The 25,272-nt window shown below is 42.6% G+C and overlaps 1 protein-coding gene across 1 annotated transcript in view; it reads left to right on the top strand.

Annotated features, from left to right (window-relative positions):
- The window catches only part of LOC126427387 (procollagen-lysine,2-oxoglutarate 5-dioxygenase), a 460,163-nt gene that overhangs the window by 392,532 nt on the left and 42,359 nt on the right, over nt 1-25,272 (top strand). Inside the window, exon 11 of the mRNA XM_050089740.1 lies at nt 22,028-22,166. Within this exon, the coding sequence (XP_049945697.1) occupies nt 22,028-22,166 (139 nt within the window). The remainder of the gene's footprint in view (nt 1-22,027; nt 22,167-25,272) is intronic.

Below are 25,272 nucleotides of genomic sequence, written 5' to 3'. Positions count from 1 at the left end.
CTCTGGATTTGCCAAATCTCTGTAAGTAGGTTTGAATGCCTCCATTACTGCCAAAGGAAGAGAATGTCTATTTGTAAATTCATGCAGGGTGCCAGAAAATTCAGCTTGCCTATATTTACACCAACTGTTTGGTGGAGGTGGACACATGGCTTTTCATCGTTGTATCTGTTACCGGCAACTTTGCGTTTATTGAAGTTACTTTTACGCTTAGTCATTTTATTTACGTACAAAAAGCAATAGAAGTTAGCTTACTACAGAAATAGCCAATAATCACACTACTTTCAACGAAAACTACTATCAGAGAGAAAGGACTGATTTGTTTATTCGTAATGCCAACTTCTGAGACGTAGCACTAGACACAAAACAAATCAATTCACAGCCTTCTAGACTGTGTAGATCCCAAGATATGACTGCTCAACTGTGGCAGTCAGTATATGCGTAGCCGTGAAATTTGACAGTCACACATCAACATTCAAAATATTATTTGGAGGTCTCACAATTTTCTGATTTTGATGTATTATATACCAAAATGTGCAGGAAAGTCCAAAGTACATTATGGAGTAGAAAACAGAAAATGTCAAATTTCACGTACAATGTCCCCCTTAAGGGTGTATAAAGTGTGGAAAACTGGCGGATTGAAATAAAGCAGGGACAAAGACGTTTTATTGATCAGTGAAAATAAGAATATAATAAATGGACACAGATTGCTATGTAAATAAACATGGTTAAGCATTCAGAAGTACAGACAGACAACGTAAGACGCAATATAAGTATTCGTCTACAGTACTGAATATCACACTTTAACATATATTGTTGTTGTTAGTACTTAGTAGAGCCTCCTTTCTTCTTTATAATCGCTTGCATTCTTCTTGGCATGGATTTCACCAGAAATTCTGTTGTTTGCACTGTAATTTTACGCCATTCCTCTTGTAAAGCGGTCTGTAGCTCATTTCTACTGGGCATCTGACGATTCGTGATTCTTTTCTCAAATAAATACCACGAATTCACGATAGGATTAATGTCTGCGGATTGTGGTGGTGTCTGCATTCAGTTGTGCGTGTTATACAACACTCACAGCTTTCTGTCTAGAGCCGTATGTTTTGAATCATTATCTTGTGTGAAAATACAGGGCTATTACAAATGATTGAAGCGATTTCATAAATTCACTGTAGCTCCATTCATTGACATATGGTCACGACACACTACAGATACGTAGAAAAACTCATAAAGTTTTGTTCGGCTGAAGCCGCACTTCAGGTTTCTGCCGCCAGACCGCTCGAGAGCGCAGTGAGACAAAATGGCGACAGGAGCCGAAAAAGCGTATGTTGTACTTGAAATGCACTCACATCAGTCAGTCATAACAGTGCAACGACACTTCACGACGAAGTTCAACAAAGATCCACCAACTGCTAACTCCATTCGGCGATGGTATGCGCAGTTTAAAGCTTCTGGATGCCTCTGAAAGGGGAAATCAACGGGTCGGCCTGCAGTGAGCGAAGAAACGGTTGAACGCGTGCGTGCAAGTTTCACGCGTAGCCCGCGGACATGCTGGAAAATTGGCTCATGCCACAACTGGAGACCTACAGCGCCGACTTCCATCTTTCAACAGGATGGTGCTCCACCGCACTCCCATCATGATGTTCGGCATTTCTTAAACAGGAGATTGGAAAACCGATGGATCGGTCGTGGTGGAGATCATGATCAGCAATTCATGTCATGGCCTCCACGCTCTCCCGACTTCACCCCGTGCGATTTCTTTCTGTGGGGTTATGTGAAAGATTCAGTGTTTAAACCTCCTCTACCAAGAAACGTGCCAGAACTGCGAGCTCGCATCAACGATGCTTTCGAACTCATTGATGGGGACATGCTGCGCCGAGTGTGGGAGGAACTTGATTGTCGGCTTGATGTCTGCCGAATCACTAAAGGGGCACATATCGAACATTTGTGAATGCCTAAAAAAACTTTTTGAGTTTTTGTATGTGTGCAAAGCATTGTGAAAATATCTCAAATAATAAAGTTATTGTAGAGCTGTGAAATCGCTTCAATCATTTGTAATAACCCTGTATAATCCCCATTAAGACCCATATGATTCAAACTACTGGATAGATGTGTTTTTAGGATATTTATGTAGATCTTGTGCTCCATAATGCCATCAATAAAACACGAATCCCCCACACCATTTGCACTCATGCACCACCACACAAGTACTGAACCTCCTCCATGTTTAATTGAGGCTATTATATTTCTCTCTTCAAGTTCACAGTTCTTTTTTTGGTGCAAATGGTTCAAATGGGTCTGAGCACTATGGGACTTAACTGCTGTGGTCATCAGTCTACTAGAACTTAGAACTACTTAAACCTAACTAACCTAATGACATCACACACATCCATGCCCGAGGCAGGATTCGAACCTGCGACCGTAGCGGTCGCACAGTTGCAGACTGTAGCGTTTAGAACCGCTCGGCCACTCCGGCCGCCTAGTCGTTTTCTCTCCTCACTGTTACGCGCCCTTTAGACTTAAACAACTCAGATCGACTCTCGTCAGTAAATACAACCTCCTTCCAGAAATCAAACCCATCTAGTTTATATTCCGTTGCAAATGCAAGTCTCTTTCTTCTGTTGATTTTACTAATGTACAGTTTTCTACTGCGCGGAATTAATTTTAATTTAGGGGCGATTAAACACTTCAAGAAGAACAACAAAGAACAGAATTAGCGTTGCCACAACTTAACAAACAGCCTCTAGTCGCCTAATGTTACATCAGTGCCCGTTGCTACCTGGCCACGGTTGATTGGCGAATAAAGATGGGTGCCTTCAATAACTGCTCACACAACATTACTGATTTACGTAATTTATTAATAATATTTCACGGACAATCAAGCCTTAAAACACTTCATAGAAAGGCTAGTTAAATAATTGTTAATCAGGTAATAAAATCTCAACCAAGGACAGTAGGAAACATCACTTCCAAATAAAAACTTACAGTCTCCTAATGGTAGAAAGGTACCTTACAAACTTCAAAATTCACTTTCATTTAACATGCAGATACAAAAAACACATCCAGAACGCACAGTTAGCATATCTGTCAAATTCCATTATTTATAACCCGCTGAACTACAGCACGGAACTGACAATTTCGAATCTGTTCAATGAGTAATCCCGATAACAGAAAATCATGTTCACAAATAAAGAAATATAATAACTTCATGACAACGCCCATCTGGCATTGGCCACACTTTTGCACAATGGTAAATTTCCTTGAAAAGTGACAGTTGCTGCACAATCTGCTCACAGTTAAGTAAACTAACACCGCAGAAGTCACTGAAGGTTATACACGTACCGTGTTCCACTGCTCTCTTCCCCAATATCATGACATCCTTACTGTGGGCGAACAAGCTACACCACAGCGTGTTCAGGTTGGGCCCGCGCTGTCTCGTTTACCTGCCGTGGCAAAACGCCTACAGAGGACATCGGCCACAGTTCGCCGTAAATTGCGTCCATACAATTGCAGAGCCCACGGATTATCGTTCAACAGCTGCGTCTCGGTTTCACCACCACTTCATTCCTCCCGAGTGCCAAAATTATCAATGCACAATTCGGACCACCCGGACCTCAACACACTGCCGTTCGCTCCAACCCTCCCCTCTTCGTCGCCAGAGGGCCATTCGGCGCCCCAGAATCTCTGGCGAGGCCAATATCGACCTTAACACTCGCGTCGACCGGGGTGGCCGAGCGGTTCTAGGCACTACAGTCTGGAATCGCGCGACCGCTACGTCGCAGGTTCGAAGCCTGCCTCGAGCATGGATGTGTGTGTTGTCCTTAGGTTAATTAGGTTTAAGTAGTTCTAAGTTTTAGGGGACTGATGACTGTAGAAGTTAAGTCCCATAGTGCTCAGAGCCATTTGAACCATTCAACACTCGCGACTGGAACATAACCGTGCCGAAAATCGTCACACTACGGGCTGTTCGTCCTCCATACCCAGCTTCATGAAGCATACGTCTTACAGTCTGTGGTGAAACAGACCCTCCTGTACGCATATGAAAAGCAGTAGCAAGGTGTGGAGGGTACAGTTTCGGATATTTGATGATTTCTCGAAGTAGCTGTCGTTTCTCCATCTTGGACAGAACTACAGGACGATCGCTTCGTGATTTGTTTCGTACTTTTTGCTCTGATTAAACCTGTATATAATACTCTTCACTGTACAGGTAAGTCTACCGACGGTTTCTCCGATTTCGTGAAACATTTTCCTGGTCGAAATAACGTGACGCAGATTTCTCTCTCGTCCTTTGTAGTTTCGCAACCTTTTCGACCCATATTACGTAAATATCACTCAACGGCTTTCAAACCGGAGAGACAACTCTTCACTGTGCTGAATGAAACACAACTGCATAACGAACGCGAGAGGGGCGTGTGTCAGTGCGGCCCAGTGCCACAGATATTGCTTACTAGACGAATACTTGTTTGGTGTTCGTTGCGGCGTCATTTATCATAGCATGTATTTGGTCTCAAATTAGACGACGTATGAACCGTAAAGAGCGTTTTATTTCCAAGTGTAGAAATCAACCAATGTCAGGAAATACACTCCTGGAAATTGAAATAAGAACACCGTGAATTCATTGTCCCAGGAAGGGGAAACTTTATTGACACATTCCTGGGGTCAGATTCATCACATGATCACACTGACAGAACCACAGGCACATAGACACAGGCAACAGAGCATGCACAATGTCGGCACTAGTACAGTGTATATCCACCTTTCGCAGCAATGCAGGCTGCTATTCTCCCATGGAGACGATCGTAGAGATGCTGGATGTAGTCCTGTGGAACGGCTTGCCATGCCATTTCCACCTGGCGCCTCAGTTGGACCATCGTTCGTGCTGGACGTGCAGACCGCGTGAGACGACGCTTCATCCAGTCCCAAACATGCTCAATGGGGGACAGATCCGGAGATCTTGCTGGCCAGGGTAGTTGACTTACACCTTCTAGAGCACGTTGGGTGGCACGGGATACATGCGGACGTGCATTGTCCTGTTGGAACAGCAAGTTCCCTTCCGGTCTAGGAATGGTAGAACGATGGGTTCGATGACGGTTTGGATGTACCGTGCACTATTCAGTGTCCCCTCGACGATCACCAGTGGTGTACGGCCAGTGTAGGAGATCGCTCCCCACACCATGATGCCGGGTGTTGGCCCTGTGTGCCTCGGTCGTATGCAGTCCTGATTGTGGCGCTCACCTGCACGGCGCCAAACACGCATACGACCATCATTGGCACCAAGGCAGAAGCGACTCTCATCGCTGAAGACGAAACGTCTCCATTCGTCCCTCCGTACGCCTGTCGCGACACCACTGGAGGCGGGCTGCACGATGTTGGGGCGTGAGCGGAAGACGGACTAACGGTGTGTGGGACCGTAGCCCAGCTTCATGGAGACGGTTGCGAATGGTCTTCGCCGATACCCCAGGAGCAACAGTGTCCCTAATTTGCTGGGAAGTGGCGGTGCAGTCCCCTATGGCACTGCGTAGGATCCTACGGTCTTGGCGTGCATCCGTGCGTCGCTGCGGTCCGGTCCCAGGTCGACGGGCACGTGCACCTTCCGCCGACCACTGGCGACAACATCGATGTACTGTGGAGACCTCACGCCCCACGTGTTGAGCAATTCGGCGGTACGTCCACCCGGCCTCCCGCATGCCCACTATACGCCCTCGCTCAAAGTCCGTCAACTGCACATACGGTTCACGTCCACGCTGTCGCGGCATGCTACCAGTGTTAAAGATTGCGATGGAGCTCCGTATGCCACGGCAAACTGGCTGACACTGACGGCGGCGGTGCACAAATGCTGCGCAGCTAGCGCCATTCGACGGCCAACACCGCGGTTCCTGGTGTGTCCGCTGTGCCGTGCGTGTGATCATTGCTTGTACTGCCCTCTCGCAGTGTCCGGAGCAAGTATGGTGGGTCTGACACACCGGTGTCAATGTGTTCTTTTTTCCATTTCCAGGAGTGTAGTTATTATTAATTTCACAGCTATATTTGTATGACTGCGTATTTCAGTCTGTGCGCCACGGTCGGACGAATACTTTGTGGAGTCACTGTACGTCGGCCATCCAGATTTAGGTTTTCGGTGATTTCCCTAAATCGATCCATGTAAATCCCCGGATGATTCCTTTGAAAGGGCACGGCTGATTTCCTTACTCAGCCTTGATAGCCCATGGGGTCCCGGAGACGTGTTCATTAGTCTCCACGCTACAGTTGGGAGATTTCCGGCTTTCGTTCACCCATATATCGCATACATGATGTGTTCAACATGTGCGTGTTTTCGGTATGTAGTGCTGTCAATTGTCGCTGTGTGTTTTATCATTCGTCTTTTGTTTGTGTTGAGTGTGTGGTATGGTTCAAATGGCTCTGACCACTATGGGACTTAACATCTGTGGTCATCAGTCCCCTAGAACTTGGAACTACTTAAACCTAACTAACCTAAGGACATCACACACATCCATGCCCGAGGCAGGATTCGAACCTGCGACCGTAGCGGTCACGCGGCTCCATACTGAAGCGCCTAGAACCGCACGGCCACTCCGGCCGGCTGTGGTATGGTATTTTCAACTGTTTTGTGAGCGTATATATATATATATCTTTACAGACGAATGGAAAAACTGGTAGAAGCGGACCTCGGGGAAGATCAGTTTGGATTCCGTAGAAATGTTGGAACACGTAAGGCAATATTGACCTTACGACTTATCTTAGAAAAAAGATTAAGGAAAGGCAAACCTACGTTTCTAGCATTTGTAGACTTAGAGAAAGCTTTTGACAATGTTAACTGGAATACACTCTTTCAAATTCTGAAGGTGGCAGGTGTAAAATACAGGAAGCGTAAGGCTATTCACAATTTATACAGAAACCAGATGGCAGTTATAAAGAGTCGAGGGGCATGAAAGGGAAGCAGTGGTTGGGAAGGGAGTGAGACAGGGTTGTAGCCTCTCCCCGATGTTATTCAATCTGTGTATTGAGCAAGCAGTGAAGGAAACAAAAGAAAAATTCGGAGTAGGTATTAAAATTCATGGAAAAGAAACAAAAAACTTTGAGGTTCGCCGATGACATTGTAGTTCTGTCAGAGACAGCAAAGGACTTGGAAGAGCAGTTGAACGGAATGGACAGTGTCTTGAAAGGAGGATATAAAAGCAAAACGAGCATAATGGAATGTAGTCAAATTAAATCGGGTGATGCTGAGGGAATTAGATTAGGAAATGAGACACTTAAAGTAGTAAAGGAGTTTTGCTATTTAGGGAGTAAAATAACTGATGATGGTCGAAGTAGAGAGGATATAAAATGTAGACTGGCAATGGCAAGGAAATTGTTTCTGAAGAAGAGAAATTTGCTACCGTCGAGTATAGATTTAAGTGTCAGGAAGTGGTTTCTGAAAGTATTTGTATGGAGTGTAGCCATGTATGGAAGTGAAACATGGACGAAAACTAGTTTGGACAAGAAGAGAATAGAAGCTTTCGAAATGTGGTGCTACAGAAGAATGCTGAAGATAAGGTGGGTAGATCACGTAACTAATGAGGAGGTATTGAATAGGATTGGGGAGAAGAGAAGTTTGTGGCACAACTTGACTAGAAGAAGGGATCGGTTGGTAGGACATGTTTTGAGGCATCAAGGGATCACCAATTTAGTATTGGAGGGCAGCGTGGAGGGTAAAAATCGTAGAGGGAGACCAAGAGATGAATACACCAAGCAGATTCAGAAGGCTGTAGGTTGCAGTAGGTACTGGGAGATGAAGAAGCTTGCACAGGATAGGGTAGCATGGAGAGCTGCATCAAACCAGTCTGAGGACTGAAGACCACAACAACATATGTGTGTGTGTGTGTGTGTGTAAATGCGTCGTTCTTTCTCGTGGCGAGATGGCGGATGCTTCAGTTAAGTATCGTGGTTCCCGCGACATCGTGTAGCTGCCGCGTGCTAAAATCTCGGGGCAGATGGAGTTTGTTCTGTACTGCTTGCAGAGTCTTCACATGTATTTCTGCCGCGTTTCCCCACGTTACGGCCGCCTACTGCAGCACCGATCTGACGACTGCCAGGTACAGCGAGATGCCGGCAGAGCAGTCGTGGGGTTGAATAGCACGGCTGCTGAAGAAATATTGATATTTTATACCAAAAACTTCGACATATACCGGCGATTCTTTTTTTTATATATATCCATATCGAAATAGCAATGTCGAGTTTTTATTTTTTTATTTATTTATTTATTTTTTTTTTTTTAATTGACCACTTAGGATCACGCTCCAATTTGATTTCTTCTTTGTCTGAAGTTTCCTCTTTCTCCCGTACTCCTTCAAATGGACGCTGCGCTGTTCCTTCTGTTCATCCGTCCCGGCCCTTCCAGTCTTCTTAGTTCTTTCGACTTGAAAGCCTTCCAAATTTTGAATTGCGGCCCGAAATGTATCCCTGAATTTTGAACCTTTCCAGATCTTTACGAGCTTCGTTAATCCATGTCGTTGTTGTCTTCTTTTTCCACAGGTAGTCGACTATGCTTTTGGTTGGTCTGGTTTTGTCCATTCTGTACAGATGTTCTGGAAATGATAACCTCTTTTTCATGGCCTCCGATATTTTCTCACCTTTTTGGTAGATTTCATTGTTGCTCCGAAATTTCCAGCCAGTTTCAGTCTGGGTAGGACCCATGAATTTCTGTAATACGACGGTGATTTGAAAAGTTCTTGGAACGGAATAAAAGAAAAGTACCTACATTACTGAAACCTTTTATTTTTATTTTTCAATGTAATATTCTTGTAGATTAATCCATTTTGTCCAACAGTGTTCCAGTCCCTTGATCCCATGTCGAAAATGAGATCCCTCCAAGAGTTGTCAACTCCAGCTATCAATTCTTCGTTTGAGGTAAATCTTCGTCCACCAAGAAAAATTTTCAGTTTTAGGCAGAGACGGAAGTCTGACGGAGCCATGTCAGGTGTCTAAAGTGTATGTGGCAACAACTCATGCCATACTTCGTGTAATTTTGCCATGGTGACGGCATATGTGTATGAGCGCGCATTGTCTTGATGGAAGATGACTTTCTTCCTTGGTAAACCTGGTTTTTTTCGCGTATCTTTTGTTGCAGTTTGACCAGGAGCGTAGCATAGTATTCTCCAGTAATTGTTCGTCCAGTGAGGAGATAACCTACAAACAGAATATCCTTCGCATCCCAGAACGATGTGGCCGAGCGGTTCTAGGCGCTTCCATCTGGAACCGCGCGACCGCTGCGGTCGCAGGTTCGAATCCTGCCTCGGGCATAGATGTGTGTGATGTCCTTAGAATTACTTAAACCTAACTAACGTAAGTTATAGGGGACTGATGACCTCAGATGTTAAGTCCCATAGTGCTCAGAGCCATTTTGAACGCAGAACTGCTTTGACTGTTGTCTCTGGGGCATAGTAGTGCATCCAAGTTTTATCTGTGGTCACAAACCGGCGCAAAAAATCTTGTTTGTTTCTCCTAAAATGGGCCAAACATTGTTCCAATATGTCCATTCTCGTGCGTTTTTGATCCAGCGTCAAGAGTCGCGGCGCCCATCATGCAGATAAATTTTTAATTTCTAATTCTTCAGTTAAATTGTGATATAGCCTTTCAGATGACATCTGGCAAGCAGTTTCACGCACTTTCAATTGACAGTCCTCTGTGGCCATTTTGTGCACTTTTGCAATGATTTTTGGAGTAGTGACACATCTTGGCCGACCACTGTGCGTATCATCATCTAAGCTCTCCCGACCAAATTTAAATTCGTTTGTCCACTTGGCAACAGTTGAATATGAAGGAGCAGAGTCCCTCAGTGCATTCTGGAAATCGGCACGAATGTTCTTTGCTTTCATACCTCTCTTTACGAAGCACTGAATCACTGTTCGAATCTCGATTTTTTTCCATCTACGCAAATTACTACGCGGGAACAACAACAGAACTACGTCATGTCCACAGCTCTCTTCCAAGAGCACTGACGTGGCACGTGTTTACAGGGAACAGTCCTATGAATATCACGTGAACAACCCGTTGCGCTAGCGCTGACCTCTCGTGGTGATTCCGAGAACTTCTCAAACCACCCTCGTACTCTTCTTTCTAGTATCTCCAGCTTTTCCAACTCGTAATTCATTGAGAGGCATTCGCTGGCATACATGCACTCTATTTTTACCACAGCGTTATAGTGCTTTATTTTGGCGTTCCAGGAGTTTTTTTTAATATTATATTTTTACGCACTTTTCGTTACATATTTGAAACAGTTCTTTTGAAATTGTAGTACAACGTAATTTTACTTTAACTATGTGAAGGGATCTTACTACTTTTTGAGCTTTCATCACGTCCATTTTTTTCTTTGACTGTGTGAAGTAAGTACAGGTGGCACAAAGAAGCAGCGCCATTTTACTCGAGGGGGCGGGAGGGGTGTAGTATCCTCTTCACCCCTGTAGAGGTTTGTACCATAAGGAAGAAGGGAGAGGATGTTGTTATGGGCTCTTTCTACAACACAAATGCACACATGGATTAATATGGTGCTTTATTTACATGAAGTTTTACTTAACTGGAATAGAGTCCATGTTTTGTGGTACAAGCTCATCAGTAATGGTCCTGTTGCATGCAGACGGTATCAGTAATCTTGCTATTACAAACTTTAGTCTCATTGCTGGTTACATACAAATCCCACTGCAGTCTCTAACCTGGTCGCTATTTACAGTCGTAGCATGTGACATGAACTGAGCCCACTCTGTGAGAAGCGACGCCACGCTGAATGTGCGAGTGAGTCAGTGACAGGCCGACGATGAGTGGCAGCGGGCTAAATACTTGCTGTCGAGAGGGCGTTGGCGGCGAATTACTTGTGCGTGTGTCTCTGGCCTATCTCGTGATAGGCGCGCATGATCCTGCGCCAACTTATAGATCTTCACGCTTCATCTTTCACGACCGGTGTGCAGACGACAGCTTACGCCAGGACAGCAGGTGAATAGGATAACAAGATTTCTGTTGTGAAAAAATAGCACACCATTTGCATCAAAAAATATATTTGATGCAACTAGTGTGCTATTTCTTTACATCGGCATTCTTCAAAAACTGTTGAACAAAAATCTAAACGAAAAGATTGGTCTTTGCAGTGGGCAGAGACGTGTGACGGGAAATGGTGATGTAATCAGTGCTCGGTGCTGCCAACAGAAACAGCAACGTTTAACTTTACCATGAAATTTTAACACTACAACTGCTAGGTCGCTGGCATTTGCAGAAATGAAAAAAACAGGGAAGTTGACTTGAAGTGTTCCAGGCATAGTTGTTGTTGTGATCTTCACTCCGAAAACTAGTTTGATGCAGCTCTCCAAGCAACTCTATCCTTTGAAAGCCTCTTCATCACTGACTACCTACTGCAACCTACATCTCTCTGAATATGCATACTGTATTTATCTCTTGGTCTCCCTCTATGATTTTTACCCCCCTCGTGTCCCTCCAATACTATACTGGTGATCACTTCATACCCCCGAATGTGTCCTACCAAACGATCCCTTCATCTAGTTAAGTTCTGCCACAAACTCCTCTTGACCCCAATTCCATTCAGTACCTCCACATTGGTTATGTGGTCTGCCCATCTAATCTTCAGCATTCTTCTGTAGCACCACATTTCGAAACCTTCTATTCTCTTCTTGTGTAAACTATTCATCAGGCATGTTTCACGTCCATACATGGCTACACTCCACACAAACACTTTCAGAAACGACTTCCTGACATTTAAATCTATAGTCGATGTTAACACATTTCTCTTCTTCAGAAATGCTTGCCATTGCCAGTCTACATTTTATATCCTCCCTACTTCGACCATCATCCGTTATTTTGCTCTCCAAATAGCAAAGTTCATTTACTACTTTAAGTGTCTCATTTCCTACTCTAATTCCCCCAGCATCACCCGACTTAATTCGACTACATTCCATTATCCTCGTTTTGCTTTTGTAGATGTTCATCTTATATTCTCCTTTCAAGACACTGTCCATTCCATTCAACTGCTCTTCCAAGTCCTTTGCTGTCTCTGACAGAATTACAATGTCATCGGCGAACCTCAAAGTTTTTATTTCTTCTCCACTGATTTTAATTCCTACTCCGAATTTTTCTTTTGTTTCCTTTACTGCTTGCTCAATATACAGATTGAATAACATCGAGATAGGCTACAACCCTGTCTCACTCCCTTCCCAACCACTGCTTCCCTTTCATGCCCCTCGACTCTTATAACTGCCATCTACTTTCTGTACAAATTGTAAATAGCCTTTCTCTCCCTGTATTTTACCCCTGCCACCTTCACAATTTGAGAGTATCCCAGTCAACATTGTCAAAAGGTGTCTCTGAGTCTGCAAATGCTAGAAACCTAGGTTTGCCGTTCCATAATCTATCATCTAACATAAGTCGTAAGGTCAGTATTGCCTCACGTGTTCCAGTGTTTCTACGGAATCCAAACTGATCTTCCCCGAGGTTGGCTTCTACTAGTTTTTCCATTCGTCTGTAAAGAATTCGTGTTAGTATTTTGCAGCTGTGACTTATTAAACTGATAGTACGGTAATTTTCACATCTGTCAACACCTGCTTTCTTTGGGATTGGAATTATTATATTCTTCTTGAAGTCTGAGGGTATTTCGCCTGTTTCATACATCTTGCTCACCAGATGGTAGAGTTTTGTCAGGACTGGCTCTCCCACGGCCGTCAGTAGTTCCAATGGAATATTGTCTACTCCCGGGGCCTTGTTTCGACTCAGGCCTTTCAGTGCTCTGTCAAACTCTTCACGCAGTATCATATCTCCCATTTCATCTTCATCCAGATGCTTTTCCATTTCCATAATATTGTCCTGAAGTACATCGCCCTTGTAAAGACCCTCTATGTACTCTTCCAACTTTCTGCTTTCCCTTCTTTGCTTAGAACTGGATTTCCATCTGAGCTCTTGATATTCATACAAGTGGTTCTCTTTTCTCCAAAGCTCTGTTTAATTTTTCTGTAGGAAGTTATCTATCTTACCCATAGTTATATATGCCTCTACATCCATACATTTGTCGTCTAGCCGTCGCTGCTTAGCCATTTTGCACTTCCTGTCGATCTCATTTTTGATACGTTTGTATTCCTTTTTGCCTGTTTCATTTACTGCATTTTTATATTTTCTCCTTTCATCAATTACATTCAGTAGTTGTTCTGTTACCCTAGGATTTCTACTAGCCATCGTCTTTTTACCAACTTGATCCTCTGCTGCCTTCACTATTTCATCTCTCAACGATACCCATTCTTCATCTACTGTATTTCTTTCCCCCGTTCTTGTCAATCGTTCCCTAATGCTCTCACTGAAACTCTCCACAGCCTCTGGCTCTGTCAGTTAATCCAGTTCCCATCTCCTTAAATTCCCACCTTTTTGCAGTTTCTTCAATTTTGATCTACAGTTCATAACCAATAGATTGTGGTCAGAGTCCACATCAGCTCCTGGAAATGTCTTACAATTTAATACCTGGTTTCTAAATCTCTGTCTTACCATTATATAATCTATCTGAAACCTTCCAGTATCTCGAGGCTTCTTCCATGTATACAACCTTCTTTCATGATTCTTGAACCAAGTGTTAGCTATGATTAAGGTATGCTCTGTGCAACATTCTACCAGGTGGCTTCCTCTTTCATTCCTTACCCCCATACGATATTCACCTACTGCGTTTCCTTCTCTTCCTTTTCCTACTATCGAATTCCAGTCAGTAATGACTATTAAATATTCGTCTCCCTTCACTATCTGAATAATTTCTTTTATCTCATGATACATTTCATCAATCTCTTCGTCATGTGCGGCGCTAGTGGCATATAAACTTGTACTACTGTGGTAGGCGTGAGCTTCGTGTCTTGTCTTGGCCACAATAATGCATTCACTATGCTGTTTGTAGTAGCTTATCCGCACTCCTATTTTTTTTTATTTATTATTAAACTCCTCCTGCATTACCCCTCTTTGATTTTGTTTTTGTAGCCCTATAGTTAGCTGACCGGAAGTCAGCCAGCAAACTTCACTAATTCTGCCGCCAAACTTAACTAATTCCCACTATATCTAACTTTAACCTATCCATTTCCCTTTTTAAATTTTCTAACCTACCTCCACGATTAAGGGATCTGACATTCCACACTCCAATCAGTTTTCTTTCTCCTGACAACGACGTCCTCTTGAGTAGTCCCCGCCCGGAGATCCGAATGGGGGACTATTTTATCTCCGGAATATTTTACCCAATAGGACGCCATCATCATGTAACCATACAGTAAAACTGCATGCCCTCAGGAAAAATTACGGCTGTAGTTTCCCCTTGCTTTCAGCTGTTCGTAGTACTAGCACAGCAAGGCCGTTTTGGTTAGTGTTACAAGGCCAGATCAGTCAATCATCCAGACTGTTGCCCGTGCAACTACTGAAAAGGCTGCTGCCCCTCTTCAGGAACCATACGTTTGTCTGGCCTCTCAACAAATGTTTATTGCCCAAGTGCTACATATATTTGTGGAAGTACATATACTTTAGTGTGCAATAGATACGAACTATGCCATGCATCAAGAAATCCAATAAAAGGAAATTCTGTGGTAACCAGTTCACAAACAAAGCAAGCCAAGCTGTTGAAAGTAACGAAACTCCCATATGGGGGTCAAATATACCATCATAAGCATTGTCTTCCTGAGCCTGTTATGAATGAAATAAAACCAATTTTTAGAGACCTGAGTGACCATGTTTTGCTTAGTAAATGTCTTCATGGGGGCACTCAGAATACAAATGAAAGTTTCAACCATTGCATATAGGAAAGATTACCCAAGGATATTTTTGTAGAACTAAATACATTACAAGTTGGTGTGCTAAATGCAGTGGTATGTTTCAATGATGGAGTGCTAGAAGGTTGGAAGCCCTGAGAAATTTACGCATAGAATGTGGCTCTAATGTGGAAGATCAATTGCTTGCGTGTGACAGAAAATGGGTGCTTGAAGCTGAAAGATCCACTCTTCAAGTTACCAAAGAAGCAAGAAGTGCTAAAAGGAATGCCAACAGGAAGCTCTAAGATGAAGAAATCTGCAGGATGAAGACTATACTTGAGGAATTTTCTGAGGCACAGTATAATTGGACTCATGTCTTCATTAGCAATTTCCCACAAGCTGTATATTTAGAATTCATGTACAAATATTTCCTAACGTTTACAAAGCATTGCTTCAATTTTTTTGTGTAACTTGCGACAGTCCACACTTAAGTAGTAGACCTAAGCTTTATTGCAGAAAAAACTGAATTATAGAAAAAAATTGCATTTTTATTAGGAAAAAAATTATAAAAATTGAAATGTAAGATGTGATATTTTTTATCCTTGTAATATACATAATAGATGGAATTAAATGCCGGCCGGTGTGGCCAAGAGGTTCTAGGCGCTACAGTCTGGAACCGCGCGACCGCTACAGTCTCAGGTTCGAATCCTGCATCGGGCATGGATGTGTGTGATGTCCTTAGGTTAGTGAGGTTTAAGTAGTTCTAAGTTCTAGCGGACTAATGACTCAGAAGTTAAGTCCCTTAGTGCTCAGAGCCATTTGAACCATTTTTTTAAATTAAATATATCTAGTATCCCAGCCATGATGGCACGCATATCTGGTAAAAATTTGGTCTCCTTCAAATTTATAACATTGCATTAAATGATACCTCAAATTGAGGAAATATTTTGGAGAAAAAATTGCATCAATTTCTGTGTAATTTTTTTAAAATGATCCTAAGCAGGGTTCTAATTAGTTTAGAACGTATGCTGTATTACCTGATATCAACAAAAAAAATCTGTAAAACATGTTGTTGTTGTGGTCTTCAGTCCTGAGACTGGTTTGATGCAGCTCTCCATGCTACTCTATCCTGTGGAAGCTTCTTCATCTCCCAGTACCTACTGCAGTCTACATCCTTCTGAATCTGCTTGGTGTATTCATCTCTTGGTCTCCCTCTGCGATTTTTACCCTCCACGCTGCCCTCCAATACTAAATTGGTGATCCCTGGATGCCTCAGAACATGTCCTACCAACAGATCCCTTCTTCTAGTCAAGTTGTGCCACAAACTTCTCTTCTCCCCAATTCTATTCAATACCTCCTCATTAGTTATGTGATCTACCCATCTAATCTTCAGCATTCTTCTCTAGCACCACATTTCGAAAGCTTCTATTCTCCTCCTGTCCGAACTATATATCGTCCATGTTTCACTTCCATACATTGTTACACTTCCTTTCAGAAACGACTTCCTGACACTTACCCACAGTTCTATATTTTTTATTCATTGTTAAACCTACTCCTGCATTACCCCTATTTGATTTTGTATTTGTAACCCTGTATTCACCTGACCAAGTAAACCATATACATTATAAATAGTGCCTGAAAGAAATAGGTGTTGATTTTTACATAATATTGAGCCGGAAAAGCGCACTGTGTCCTTAAAAGGAGTAGACAAGTGGTAACAGCACACGAGGTAGACGTGAGTGTGGTCTAATCATTGTATGTCACCTAAGTAACAAATCCATCGGGGACATATCAACCCTTCTAAAGCCAAGTCGGCCGCCGATGATGTGGCTGTGAAGTGGAAATAGAAAGGAACGACCACAGCAGACTTCAGGGACCGTCTAGCACAGCAGAAGCTCGTCGCAAAAAGTCACACGAAATCAGCGGGAGGAATAATCGCAGAATAAACGTGGGATAACTAAACGGTTGATTGTGGCAGGGTTAGTGAAGTTAACCGGAGAATAAGTTACAGAATTAGTGATGACAAGATTGTTTGTTAGAACGAGGAAGCAGAAGAAACGGGAACATCACACAAATAATGGAAGAATAAGACGATTCGAAATTTATATGAAAATTTCATACTATTACAGGGTGGCGCACGAAATGTGTTACCAATTGTTTCTTTCAGCATTTACGACGCACATTAGATATCCCGCCGGGATCTTTACAGCAGTACCAGCAGAGCTTGGAAAAACAAATGAGTTACAAAATGACGTGTAATTCACGATGCTGCCGCTAGGAGACTAGTAAGCAGCAATGGCTGACAATGGAAGACTGACGACACAGCAACGATCGGCAGTTGTGTTACTTTTTCATGACATGAAAAGCCTTGTTGTCACTCAGAGGCGTTTTCGATAACAGTTTAACACACGATAGGTCCCTTGCAAGAAGACCAGCCACAGGTTGTACGATAAATTTGTACAGGAAGGAACAGTATTGGAAGCGAAGCGACCTCGTCCTAAGCCCGTTTGTTCGCCGGAGAATATTGAAACGGTACGAGTTGCTGTACAGAGAAGTCCCGGGAAATCGTGTAGAAAGGCAGCAGTGCAACTGGGAATATCCAGACGCTCCGTTCAACGCATTCTTAAAAGTGACCTCCATATGTACCCGTACAAGATGACCTGTCAACAGAAGCTCACTAAAGAACACAAGCAGCAGAGACTACTGTTTGCGCAGTGGGCGGAGGATAGGGAAGAAACACTCAACAACGTTTGGTTTTCAGACGAGGCGCATTTTCATTTAGACGGTGTGGTTAACAAACAAAATGTCCGCTTTTGGGCCACTGAAAACCCACAAGTGCTTCACGAACGACAACATTGTGCTCCGAGGATTACAGCGTGGGCAGCAGTTTCCAGTCACGGACTTATTGGACCCTTTTTCTTTGTGAACAGCGAGCGTTATTTTAGCATGCTTCGCAATAGCTTCATTCCACAGCTTCTTGCTACTGCCTTGCCCTTCAACACGCAGTGGTTCGTGCAAGATGGAGCAATGCCACATACTGAAACACTGTGTTGGAGTTTTTACACGAGCATTTTGACATGCGGATCATTTCACTCAGGTTTCCAGGTCGCTTCAATGACGGACAAAATTGGCCCCCCAAATACTCCAGACCTCAATCCATGTGGCTTTTTTCTTTGGGGGTACCTAAAGGAAAAAAAAAATCTGAAACGTCGACGTGATTTAATGGAACTCAGAAGACTTATTCTTCAAGCTTGCAGTGAAATTACGGAAGACATGGGCCGTAGGGTAATCACTAACTTCAGTGTTCGTTTGAAGGAAGTTAGGAAACGAAATGGTGGAGATATTGAGCATGTGCTGAGTTAGAACAAATCTCAAAAAATGCTTCAAATGGCTCTGAGCACTATGGGACTTAACATCTGTGGTCATCAGTCCCCTATAACTTAGAACTACTTAAACCTAACTAACCTAAGGACATCACACACATCCATGCCCGAGGCAGGATTCGAACCTGATACCGTAGCAGTCGCGCGGTTCCGGACTGAGCGCCTATAACCGCAAGACCACCGCGACCGGCGAACAAATCTCCATGGACGGCTCTTCATTGTAGTATATATTCCTTTCAGATTGTACTGACAATAAAGTTTATATTCAAAAACAAAATGGTAACACATTTCGTGCGCCACACTGTACTTTTCGAACTCATGCTTGAGAATCTGGAGCGTATGAATGAAGTGTGAAACTATTTCCGAACATAAAGCTTTTTGATTGTAGTAGGCCTAATAGGCATTTCATATTGGTACTTTGTGAATAAAATTCTGTCGTGTTATAAAAATGACCATTTGTGCCAAAACAGTCTCGTTTATTTGGTGTGTGTCACAATTGCTGCAATATTAGACAGGCCTGTTTTATTTTATCTGGCAGACAGTGACAAAATACACGTAATCGGATTGTGAAACAAACCAGTCTTGACTACTGTTTGTATTAACAGCTTTTTCAGTATTAGACAACGACATTTCGTTTTTTACATGTAGCAAAACGTTTGACGAACTTTGATGAGGTAATAATTCTTCCCAAGAAAGTAAAGCACGCCATGTGGTGCTGTAGCAAGGTTAGAGAGAAAAAAAAATGTTAGGACTTGAGGATTTAAGAAATGTGTATTGTCTTGCTTGTCTCTTCTATTGGTATCGTGCATCCTACAATTAATTTTATGTCACACAAAAAAAAAAAACAAGTTATTAACTATAGGCAATAAAGAATGCAAATTTTGTGAAGAGTTCTTGTTCTCCCGGTTACAAATTATCCCATCCAATATTACTTGCGAGTTTTTTTCTGATGCAGAAAGCAGTCTTGAGTTATAGTGGGGAAGCGGCTAATCTCCACGTGATCAGCGTTTAAGTTTAGCGATTTTGCTGTCTCCTCTTCATTTATTGCTCTCACGTCAAATGAAAACAAAATGGATTTCTGTGGCCGGGAGCTATCAAGCGAAGTAAAATATATTGACATGAGTACGGAAGGTTAAAGTATGTTGTTAGTTTCAGATTTTATTTTAATTCCACCTTCCTGACAGTCAGGCATTAATCGCCTTACAGAACAATGAAGCTATTTTTGTTGGTTTGCTAAAGAAATTTGGCTTTTATTAATCTCTTCCGCTGAGGCATTCAATTTATTTGAAACGAAGTTTTTAAATCCACATTATTGGCTAGTTTCAGCAGTTCGCTGCATTTCAAAAGTGCACGTATGGCATAATAAAGAACCAAACATGAGATAATACGATACTGGTGCTCCAAGAAAATTTACATTCGAATCTGGACACACGAATGTGCACTTTAAGCCGAATTATACATTTTAGTATGGTTCATGAAATTCGGATGTTCTTGGAGTATCCTCTGATGTCTTGTTTCCTTTATGACATAATGTACGAGGGTCACTTCAAAAGAAATCCACACTATTTTTGTGAAAATACAGTTTTCATTCTGCATGTGTGAATGTTTTACAGTGTGTAGATACATCCTTCCTGCTTGTTCTCAAACTTAGTTCAACCTGTTCCCTTGAGTGACGCCATCACAGCACGTCTTCAAGATGGCTGCTACACTTGACGTTCGTCAGAAGCAACGTGCTGTCATAGAATTCCTGTGCTATGAAAACGAGACAGTGGGAAACATCCAAAAGAGGTTGAAAAAGGTGTAAGGAGATGCTGCTGTCGTGCGCAGTACATTTAGTCGTTGGGCAAGCAGGTTACGTGACGAAAGCGGGCACGGCAATATTAAGGATTGTCCTCGCAGCGGCAGGCATCGTTCTGCACACACTCCAGACAATGTGCAGAGAGTTAACGAATTGGTGACAGCTGACAGACGCATCACAGTGAACGAATTGTCAGGCTACGTTGCCATAGGGGAAGGAAGTGTTTGCAGAATACTAAAAGTGTTGGCGCTAAAAAAGGTTTGTGCCAGGTGGGTTCCCAGGTTGTTGACAGTGGCTCACAAAGAAACAAGAAAAACGGTATGCGGCGAACTTTTGTAACAGTACGAGGATGGTGGAGACGAATTTCTTGGGAGAATTGTGACAGGTGATGAAACATGGCTCCATCATATTTCACCAGAGACGAAGAGGCAATCAATGGAGTGGCATCGTGCAAATTCACCCAAGAAAAAAAAATTCAAAACCACACCTTCTGCTGGAAAAGTTATGGCTATGGTGTTTTTCGATTACGAAGGACTCTTGCTTGTGGACATCGTGCCAAATGGAACCACCACAAATTCTGGTGCATATGTGATGACACTGAAGGAACTTCGAGCTCGACTGAGTCATGTTCAGCCACATAGGCAAAAGCAGGATGTTTTGCTGTTGCACGACTAAGCACGGCCACCGTGGAAGCGATCACAAAACTTGGATGGACAACACTGAAACACCCACCTTACAGTCCTGACCTGGCTCCATGTGACATCAGCTCTTTGGGAAACTGAAAGACTCCCTTCGTGGAACAAGGTTTGAAGATGATGACTCCCTTGTGCACGCTGCCAGACAGTGGCTCCAACAGGTTGGTCCAGAATTTTACCGTGCGGGTATACAGGCACTGGTTCCAAGATGGCGTAAGGCAGTTGAGAGGCATGGAAATTATGTGGAGAAATGAAAATGTTGTTCCTAAAGGATGTATCTACACACTGTAAAACTTTCAAACATGTAGAATAAAAGATGGATTTTTAAAAAAATAATCTGCTTTTCTTTTGGAGTGACCCTCGTAAGTTGTTTTAGTTGTTTTAATGTTTTACAACTACGAACTTACGGGCTTCCTGCATCATCGTAGCTTGGCAAGCAAGGTGACGCTTGTTATCTGGTGTTCTGTGGCAACTGCTGCAACGAACGTATATCTAACAGGTCGCGGGAAAATATTGCGAATGGTTGGTTGAAAAGCGTTACTTTCACAGTAAATTTCCTTTTATGCAATATGAACTATAGGCGAGAATGTATGATGAACGTCTTAAATCACAGAGTGTTTAACTCTCATTTAAAAATGAACTCTCTGAGGACGACCATTTAGAAAAATTTCGAGCCCAGAAGGTCAGACGTTTATGTCTTTATTAAAAATTTACTGGCACATTCGTGCGATGTATCTTAAAGTGCAACACTCCCAAAAAATACCGATATTATATCTGAAAGCTTTGCTTTTCTTTTAGCAACACTACGTATATTAATTTAAACCATTCACTTTTTCTGTTTGTGTGTACGTGCTACGTAACAGTGATATTACTGTTGGCTGACTACATCACGCCTCCTATGCTCTGAATATCTGCTGTCATCGGCCGGCGAGATCATGTGACATGAGCTATGACTGGCTACAAAAGCGCATTGCAATCTTGATTTCAATGCTTCGGAAAGTAACACATGGCTTTTGTTGTTTTTTAAATTTACACTTTCGTAATATGAAAAACACTATTGGCCATTAAAATTGCTACACCACGAAGATGACGTGCTACAGATCCGAAGTTGTTTATTTCATTGTGTAGCTGTTCTATGTGTGCATGTGGTTCATCAATCAGACATATTATGTCATCGACATAACGGTACCAGTATATAACTTTGTATTTCTTTGGTTAACTGGCGGACCTAACATCCAAAAATTTTAACTGCAAACACGGCCAGTACAAGGAGCTGCAAATCAAAAAGATGGCTCTCAGGGTAGTTTTGATCAGATTGTGTATTGGTCCATTCACCAACTTTTTTTTAGCTTGTAGTGAATGTGTCGTGTTTTGTAGTGTGTGTGACATTTGATTGTGTTTTGTCTTTGGCAGGGGCCTGTGGAATGTGCCGTATGTGAGTGGCTGCTACCTGGTCAACGGAAGTGTCATCAGGGACCCCAGCCTGCGGCCCACATATGACAGGGGCACCATGGATCCTGACATGGCCTTTTGCAGCAGCCTCAGGGAAAAGGTATGACATCATGGGTTTGTTGACAGATTTTCACTTTCAACACACACTTTCATACGTGTAGAAGTAAATATCCTCGAAGTAGTGAAGCAACTGAAATCACTTAATAAAAGCAAATCCTCTGGTCCAGACTGTATACCAGTTAGGTTCCTTGCGGAGTATGCTGATGCATTAGCTCCATACTTAAAAATCACATAAAACCGTTCGCTCGACGAAAGATCCGTATCCAGACATTGGAAAGTGGCACATGTCACACCAATATTCAAGAGAGGTAGTAGGAGTAATCCACTAAATTACAGGCCCATATCGTTAACGTCGATATGCAACATGTGTTCGAACATTATGAATTACCTCGAAGAAAACGGTCTATTGACACCCAGTCAACATGGGTTTAGAAAACAACTTTCCTGTGAAACACAACTATCTCTCTATTCACATGCGGTATTGAGTGCCATTGACAAGAGATTTCAGGTCAATTCCGTATTTCTGGATTTCTGGAAGGCTTTTCACACTGTACCACACTAGCGGCTCGTAGTGAAATTGTGTGCTTATGGAATATCGTCTCAGTTATGTGACTGGATTTGTGATTTCCTGTCAGACAGGTCAAAGTTCGTAGTGACTGACGGAAAGTCATCGAGTAAAACAGACGTGAATTCAGGAGTTCTCCAAGGTAGTGTTACAGGCCCTTTGCTGTTCCTTATCTATATAAACGATTTGGGAGACAATCCGAGCAACCATCTTCGGTTGTTTACAGATGACGCTGTCGTTTATCGACTAATAAAGTCATCAGAAGACCAAAACAATCAGCAAAACGATTTAGAAAAGATATCTGTATGGTGCGAAAAGTGGCAGTTGACCCTAAATAACGAAAAGTGTGAGGTCATCCACTAGAGCGCCAAAAGGAACTCGTTAAACTTCGGTTGCACGATAAATCAGTCTAATCTAAAAGCCGTAAATTCAAGTAAATGACCAGGTATTACAATTACGAACAACTTAAATTGGAAGGAACACATAGAAAGTGTTGTGGGGCAGGCTAACCAAAGACTGCGTTTTATTGGCAGGACACTTAGAAAATGTAACAGATCTACTAAGGAGACTGCCTACACTACGCTTGTCCGTCCTCTTTTAGAATACTGCTGCGCGGTGTGGGATCCTTACCAGATAGGACTGACGGAGTACATCGAAAAAATTCAAAGAAGGGCAGCACGTTTTGTATTATCTCAAAATATGGAAGACAGTGTCACAGAAATGATACAGGATTTGGGCTGGACGTCATTAAAAGAAAGGCGTTTTTCATTGCGACGGAATCTTCTCATGAAATTCCAATCACCAACTTTCTCCTCCTAATGAGAAAATATTTTGTTGACACCGACCTACATAGGGAGGAACGATCACCAAGACAAAATAAGGAAATCAGATCTCGTACAGAAAGATATAGGCGTTCATTCTTTCCTTGCGCTATACGAGATTGGAATAATAGAGAATAGTGAAGGTGGTATGATGAACCCTCTCCCAGGCACTTCAGTGTGATTTGCATAATATCCATCTAGATGAAGAACAAATATTCTCATTCCCATGATGCCCATTCACTCATTTTCCTACCACACAGTAGGTACAAAAATTATACTACGTTAGTTATTTACATTTTCTTTGGATCATGATTCTGATCTCTCCCTACGGTATGGAACAAGTAAGTTTTAGAATTATAGTAAATTTTGTAACAAGGGAAGTGCATGACCTCAAATGCTGCACGAAAATGTGCTTAGTGTCTAAAATGCTCATCCCAAAAATGTCGCCGGCCAGGGTGGCCCTGCGGTTCTAGGCGCTTCAGTCTGGAACCGCGCGACCGCCACGGTCGCAGGTTCGAATCTTGCCTCGGGCATGGATGTGTGTGATGTCCTTAGGTTATTTAGGTTTAAGTAGTTTTAAGTTCTAGGGGACTGATGACCTCAGATGTTAAGTCCCATAGTGCTCAGAGCCATTTGAACCATTTTGAACCAAAAATGTTGGTACGAGCAATACATGTGCGACTTTGCGTATCTTACCAGGAGAAACATCCGAAGATTCACCTCTCCAAGGTCTAAGAGAGAAACTTGGGTAAAGGGAAAAAAACGATAGGGAAAAGGAAAACATATGATGAGTGGATCTCACATTTGCAGATCTCACATTTCTCAGGAGACTCAAAAAGTAATATCCCTCCTTTTTGACCTAACTTATTTGTATCTGAAAAACTGAGAAGGTATTCTGATACCACAGAATTATGATGTGCACATCATCACTCCAAAAAGTAATGAGAGAGTTTGGAATGTAAATGATTTATTTAAGAACATTCTGGAAGTGTTATACCAGAGAATGTCATCAATACAGAGGGACTGCGTTACGTTTGTGATAATACAAATACAGAAATACGAAGGTAATCCCAAAAGGAAGGTCACCTATTTTTTTATAAGTACATAGACCTGTTTATTTCTACAACGGCTTACATCAGTTTACAGCTTGAACATTTAGCTATTTTTCGACATAATCACCATTTCTGTGGGTGCATTTTTATATACGCTGTGGCAGTTTTTGTATGCCCATGTCATACCAGCTCGCCGCCATGCTGTTCAGAAAATAATGAACCTCTTCTTTCACCTCGTCGTCGGAGCTGAATCGCTTTCCTGCCAAATGTTGTTTTAACCTGGGCAACAGGTGATAGTCACTGGGCGCCAAGTCAGGACTATAGGGTGGGTGGGTGATTATGTTCCACTGAAACTGTTGCAGGAGAGCAATGGTCTGCCGAGCGATGTGTGGGCGAGCGTTTCACGGAGAATGTGTACACCCTTGCTCAACATTCCTCTACTCCGGTTCTGAATTGCCCGTTTGAGTTTTTCCAGAGTCTCCCCAGTGTCGAGGTGAAAGAAGAGGTTCATAACTTTCTGAACAACATGGCGGCGAGCTGGTATGACAAGGGCATACAAAACCTGCCACAGTGTCTACAAAAATGCATCGACAGAAATGGTGATTATGTCGAAAAATAGCTAAATGTTCAAGCTGTAAACTGATGTAAACCATTGTAGAAATAAACAGGTCTATGTGCTTATAAAAAAAGGAGACCTTACTTTTGGGA

Source organism: Schistocerca serialis, chromosome 11, assembly GCF_023864345.2.
Source record: "Schistocerca serialis cubense isolate TAMUIC-IGC-003099 chromosome 11, iqSchSeri2.2, whole genome shotgun sequence".
Lineage (NCBI taxonomy): Eukaryota > Metazoa > Arthropoda > Insecta > Orthoptera > Acrididae > Schistocerca > Schistocerca serialis.
The sequence above is the reverse complement of the archived record's forward strand: the minus strand, read 5'-3'. Positions and strand labels throughout refer to the sequence as shown.